General features: G+C 44.3%; 1 protein-coding gene across 1 annotated transcript; it reads left to right on the top strand.

The window, feature by feature from the left end:
* The first annotated feature begins 3,802 nt into the window (after positions 1 to 3,802).
* On the top strand, positions 3,803 to 6,039 carry LOC148032769 (uncharacterized). The gene has a single exon (XM_087684174.1). It carries the CDS (start codon positions 3,889 to 3,891, stop codon positions 5,446 to 5,448), a length of 1,560 nt encoding a protein of 519 aa, XP_087540300.1. The 5' UTR covers positions 3,803 to 3,888; the 3' UTR covers positions 5,449 to 6,039.
* The last annotated feature ends 612 nt before the right edge of the window (positions 6,040 to 6,651 follow it).

Raw genomic sequence — 6,651 nt, 5'->3', positions numbered from 1 at the left:
AGAGCATGGACTTTAGAGAACAATTGATAAGTTTGATTTCATTACAATGATTGTCAACTCTCAAAACAAGTGGAAATCCTAGCAATTAAGTCTATGATTGGACAACACATACAAAAAACAAATAGAGGTAGCAAGATCCCTCACAACCTCATTTACCTCCCTCTCATTTTGCTTATGTGGGCATGGTTTTTCTCTATCTAGTGATTGAGCCTCTCCTTTTGCATGGCTAGGGTTGCTTCAAGAGAGTCATGCTCTCATGTCGTGTGCCTAAGTTCTCCATCTTAGAGAAATGATCCATCATGTCCTGAGTGGTCTCTTCCAAGTCTCTACCTAGTGTGGTCCCATTTCACTTTCGTTGATTGTGCCCACCCATCGAAGAAATGTCTATAGGAACATGATTGTCACATCATTCTCTGTTCCCTCTTCAGGGTTTAATTTGCCCATACATTGCTCTTCTGGGTCTCTTATTGTGTAAGAGTACTATGAAAGAGTGCAAACGTATTAGTAAGTTGAATTGCAAGTGCCAATCAATGTATGAAAAATGCATCTAGTAGTTTTTGATGGCTGTGCACCTAGTGGGTCATATGAGGCATCTACGACATCGTCCCTAAGATCAACTCTACATTGACTACTTGTGTGGCTTTCTATGACCTCTTACACCCGCAAGTCAAATGATATAAGAAACTTTCTAGACTTCCTTTCCCTTGAGGACATTTGCCAATATGATGAATAACTCGAAGGGATGTGTCATTCGTAATCATTGATGGTCTTGAACTCTAGATTCAATCGATTCCATTGAGTCTTTCATTGCTTGGGTGATCTATGGATGTTTTTGACCTTGTGCAACTCTTGGTCACAAATTCTCATATTTGAGTGGTAGTTCTCATGTGTATGGGTAGCTCGCTCGCTTCAATCATATCATAGACTAGGTCTAACTTTGCAACAATGGGTACCACAATCGCCTAAGAACACTAGGGATCTATACTAGCACCTTGAGAGTCACTTGTCATAGCAATTGGATCATTATTATTCTTGTCACTTGAAGGGTTTTCCTCTTGGGGTTCCTTGCTCCTAGGGCGCAAATTTATCATTTCAAATATGGTCCCCCTAGTTCACATGTGGTGTAGACTCTTGCATGTTGCTGTGGCAATCAGAAGTGGCAATTGCAACATGAAGAGGAGTCATTGAAATGCTTAGAGAGGACATGCCTAGGTGTCTCATAACTAGCCTTTGAATAGGGGCAACTAAAGTTGTGGGATATGCCCATCACATGTATTGGTGTTGGAGAAACAGAGCCATGGTGGCATTACTCTAACAAAATTTGCACGGACATTGGAGACCCATGGTGACACAAAGAGGAGAATGGAACCTAGACAATCCTTGAATGTGATTGGCCACGTTATCTAGAGGTGGGAGAGACACCATGGAGGAAATTATTTGAGAGGACAAGGAATGTGCAGCTTCATGGTCCTCTCCATGGACGTGGCACAGTCACAGCTCCAAAAGGTCCTCTTGAAAGGCTAGCCCCAAATGACCTAAGTGCTAACAAAGCGATATTCACTATGTGAAGGTAGTGGATGCAAAGTGCTCTGTTGCATAGCAAGGGTGTGTGAAGAGGTGTGTCTGTCATTCTCCAATTGAGAGGAAGGGACAAAGGAGTCGACCAAGCCATCCATGCCATCACTCTGTGACTAGTCTTGTTTGAAGACATTCTCTCTTATTTTATAACATATCATGCAGAAAGCATAAAAACTATGATGAGATATGAAATTGTTGCTAAGATCATATACATACTTGAGCATTTCGCAATCTATTAAAGTCAAAATATAATTCAAAGCATGAGGAGCACATTTGCAATTTGACATGAATCCTAAATAACATAGATGCAAATTTCTAAATGGAAAAAGGGTAGATGTCTACCTTAATTCGTGTTCTATAGTATGGATTGATTTTAGCATGTGAAATACAACATAGATTTTATTTCCTTTTGTAATTTGTTAAGAAAAAGGGAGACATTTTGGAATCTGAAACACATGACAAATTCTCATAAACTCCAAGGTATGATCACTCGAAGAATAAAATAATTTGCAAATAGTAACTTGTACTCTATTATTGGTTGGTTAGTGCCAACTTGATGGAGCCAAAGTAGACCCTTCAGAGATCTTGTCTTACTCGTCAATTTGACGATCATGCATCAAACCCGTATGTAATTGGTGATCAAGGATAGGTTCGTATTTATCATGAACAAAATAATTTATATGCAGCATTTCGACATAGAGTAGTGAAAAAATACACTCTCATGGATGTAAAAGAAGTGCATTGTAGAAGTATATGCAAAACATGTGCACAAACATGATAGCAAGTACGAATAATGATGCATCAATGCAAGAAATAAGTGATAGTTTAGGGGAGAAGCATATGCAACAAAAGCATGAGTTAGTGATGCTGCAAATCCACAATGCACGGTTGCAATTTAGAATTTTAGGATTGAATGATTGCAAATACCCAACATCGAATCTTACAAATTGCAGAAATTCTTGAGTCAACGAAGGTGCAACAGAAAGTGATGTGACAACCAAGTGAAGGTGCAATACAAAACCACACACAAGCCAACTGAGAAGCCACAAGACCATAACAAATGACATTTTTAATGGAGGGAAGGGGAATCAAATCGAATGGAAATTAAGAGAAGCATGAGGGCAGGGAAGTGTAATTGGCAAATTGTAGCAAACATGCAACTATCATGACAGAGCAACACAAATTCAATGCAAGAAATGCATAAAGGAGACACACCATGAAGAAATTGACATTGAATGCAGTATATGCACGTGTGTGCAAAGAAGTCCCTCTTCTAATCGAATTTGTGTGGTTGATGAGGCTCCACTCCACCTCTACATTGTTGGTTCGAGCTGTTCTGCTACTACATTTGCAAGAAAGCAAAAAATTTGTAGAAATAAGAATTGGTAGTTTGTGCAAAGGAAGAAGGGATGCTATTGGGGAGTGATTGAAGATCACAAGTGTGCGATCCAACAAACTTACCAAAAGAGTGAATCCTTCAACCTGCAATTGTGTCTGGTTATGCAACGATCTTAATATCTACAAAGAGAAAAGAATGGAAAATCAAGAGCTATGAGCGCAAAAAAAGCTGGCAAGGGAGTGGAAAATTTAACATGTAATTGGAAATGCAGAAGCTGACCTTATTGCTACAAAGATTGGATGTAGGTGAGGAGCATGCAGAGAACTATTTGCTTTGATAAATGGGCATTGAAGGCACTGTTGGTGCAATGCCATCGCTCGCCTCCCCACATATGGTGCAATATATTAGTGGTATGGTGGCTCCTGTGTGTTGGTGAGGTATGCCTTCCTCCAAAAGGGAAGGCTGTCATTGCATGTTCCAATTTTAGCCGGGGGTTTCCCATTGGAAAATGGAGGAGGGGCTGTTTTCAAGAGGTGCAAGAGTTTTTGGTGAATACCGGAAATCGGTCCATGTGACCTGGATCAGTTTCCGGTTTCCAAAAGAAATTTCGTGGAAACCCCCCCCTGCGGAAACCCCTATGAGAACATCTCTTTTTTGAACGTAAAAGAGTGGTGCGGGGAGTGTGGTGGAAGCACGTGGGACCTGGTGTGAAGGGATATGGGGGCCATCTGGCATGACCTTTTGTGTAGAGAGAGAGAGGGAGGATTTGGGTCTTGTGGACCGCCACAAGCCGTGATCTTCAATGGCCCGCCCCTCCCCGAACAAGAGTGTGTGGGTATAAATACTCTCCTACAATTGATTTTGTTTTTACTGAGAGAGGGAGGGAGGAGGCCCGCAGTAACGTTTCTCGTTTTCTTCTGCGTCTGCGCGTGGCGGAAAAAGAAAAGGCAATCTCTCGCTCTCTCTCGCAAATGAATCACTTGTCGCCAGCCGCCAGGGAGGATGACGGCAGCAGCAGGAGCAGCAGCCAGGACTCCTCCTCCGTCTCCAGCACGCCCTTGCTCCTCCCCGGCTCCTCCTCCCCCTCCCCCTCCCCCTCTCCCTCCTTCATGATCGCTGCCGCCAGCCAGACCCCCTTCCAAGGCCTCGAAGCTTCCCTCTCCTCCCCGCATTCCCCCTCCCTCGTCAAGCTCATGGTCGCCGCCCTCTCTGCCGCCGGCACTGCCGACAGCGACAACCACACCTCCTCGCCGGACAATACAGCCTCCATCGCCCCCTCCGCCGCCACCACTGCCACGGTGCCGCCCTTCTTTGTCCACAGGCCACAGGATATCGCGTCCGCCCGGCAGGATAGAATCTCGCGTGAATTGATGGAAGAAGGCGGCCAGCTCTCCATGCACGTCGATAGCAGTGGTGGCGGCGGCGGCGGCGGCAGCGGCTCCAGCAGCCAGCGGCAGCCGCATCCGCTGCCACCACTGGCATCTTCTTCTGCTTTAGTTCTCCCTAGTTCAAAGAAAGGCACAGTTGCCCGGGTTTCTTCCAAAGACCGGCACACAAAGGTGGATGGTAGGGGGAGGCGCGTTCGCCTACCGGTGATGTGTGCGGCTAGGGTTTTTCAGCTCACCCGTGAGCTGGGCCACAAGTCTGATGGAGAGACCATCGAGTGGCTGCTTCGCCAGGCCGAGCCATCCATAATTGCTGCTACAGGTACGGGCACTGTCCCTGCATCTCTCATGGTCAGCTCTGGACTCTCACAGATGCAGCATAGATGGCCGCCACTCTCTGAGCAAACATGCTCGTTGGATTGCCATGAAGGGCAACAGGTTTCTCTTCTGAAGAAAGAAGCAGATACCGGCAGCGCACAGAAGCCTTTAGGACATCCGGATACAGAGGCAACAACATGTCAAGGGCTGTCTTCTGAAGAAGATGTGAAACCTAGCTTAGAGTCCCGCTTTGCAGGGTTGCATTGGCTCAGTAATCACCAACGAGCTTGCGAGCCAGAAATAAACGACCTGAACAGGGAGAAGAAAAAAAGGAAGAGAACTATAAAGGCAGAAGCTCGTCTAAGCAAGGAGGAAGATACTTACCAGGATGAGGAGACAGAAAGGAGACCACTCTTCCCAACTGCAAGAAGATCTTCCATTCATATTCAGCAACAGCCAGGAGTGACATCTGGTATTGATGATGGAGGTGTAGCAGGAAGAATGGAAGGAGTTGGAGGAGGAATTCTCTGGACTAATGTGGCTGCAATGTGGAATGTCCCTTTTATGTTTCCTGGAGGACCAATGGCTTCTCTCTTGATGCCCACAGGTAATGCCAGCTATGAGGCAGTAGCTTACGGTACTGCTTCGGCTTCTTCAATACCCTCTTTGAACTCCCCATCTTTCCATCATTGCCTTCATTCAGTAGAGCATCAGACAGAGGAGCAACCCAACATCAAAGAAGATGCAACGGAACAACAGAAAGGAAAGCATGTGCGCCAACAGCATGAGCAAGATAGTGGTGAAGATGGGATGGGCAGGGAATCTTGATATATAGCGAAGCCATGTAGCTGATGTTGTTCTTTTCTTATGGTCGTCCACACCTTGTTTTCTGTGCTTCACTTTCTTGTGGCTCTTCCATTGATATGAAAGACTTGCTGTTGCAGTTATCCGCATCTTTGCTGCAGCAAGCCTCATGAATCTTTCAGGCATATTTCACCTCAAATGGCATGTTACCTTTTCATTTTATTTGCAATGCGCGGGCAGAGATCAGCCAAGGTGGTCAGAAAAATAGTGGTCATGTTCAGTTCCTGTAAGGCATATACATTTGCCTGGTTTTGATCAAGGAACAACACATATATATATATAGTCTTGTCCACCAATTTTCGATACTCCCGCAGGAGTAGCTTATGTAAGATTGAATCAGCGGATGTAAGTTCGTTCCCTGTAATTAGAGATCCCCCAGTCCAATATATTGATCGACTGTTGTAAGGTGCTTTGCGCATCTCCTTGTCTTGAAAGGCAAAGCAGCAAGTTCTCTGTTGCGGTTTGTCCAATATATTGATTGTCTATTATAGGGTGCTTTATTCATCTCACTGTCCTGAAGGCAAAGTGTTGTGCTGCCTTACGTTGGTGGTTTTGATCAATGGATATTTTGGTGTGGTTTCAGTTGCATTTTTTCCTTAAGCAGGTCAAACCTTGATAAGTTACTAAATTTTTTTGCCTAGTTGTAGAGAATCCCTTTCCCCACTCGAATCTTTGTGTGGGAGGAATTTGGAGAGAGATCTTACTCAATCATTGTGAACTGTGTGGTTCTAACACATGTTTTGGATATACAAGAAGTTGCGTGTAAGTGAGATTGATACTAAGCGGATCAAGGGAACGATACAGGGTTTTGGTGTATGCATAATGTAAAGGCAGGATGTGTTTGCTTCAGGGGATGTAGAGTCTTAACACATGCATCATACTAAGGCAGGTTGCTTTTCCTTCTTTTTCAGTACCAGGCTTAAATAGAAGCTAAGTAATGTATGCTGCAGGCTGAGGATCTCAACTTCTGAAAACCTCCTTATTGGTTTACCATTTGAGTCTAGAGAGCATGCAGACTTCTTTTTATTCCTCATTCTTATTGTAATCTTCTTGAGGCTCTACAAAAGTCTTGAAGCGCTTGGCTTTTAGAGACTATACATTGTAAAATATTGTCATGTGGTAAAGTGGCGAAACAAGTCAGCAAGTACTTCTAATTAGCTTGTGCTT

This window comes from Lygodium microphyllum, chromosome 8 (assembly GCF_053477565.2).
Source record: "Lygodium microphyllum isolate KBCC chromosome 8, Lygodium_microphyllum_v1.1.10, whole genome shotgun sequence".
Classification (NCBI taxonomy): Eukaryota; Viridiplantae; Streptophyta; class Polypodiopsida; order Schizaeales; family Lygodiaceae; genus Lygodium; species Lygodium microphyllum.
Note: the sequence above shows the minus strand (reverse complement) of the source record. Positions and strands in the feature narration are given on the sequence as shown.

Excerpts from the sequence above, each read along its gene's own strand:
- LOC148032769 (XM_087684174.1), top strand. The coding sequence starts at position 3,889 with ATGAATCACTTGTCGCCAGCCGCCAGGGAGGATGACGGCAGCAGCAGG.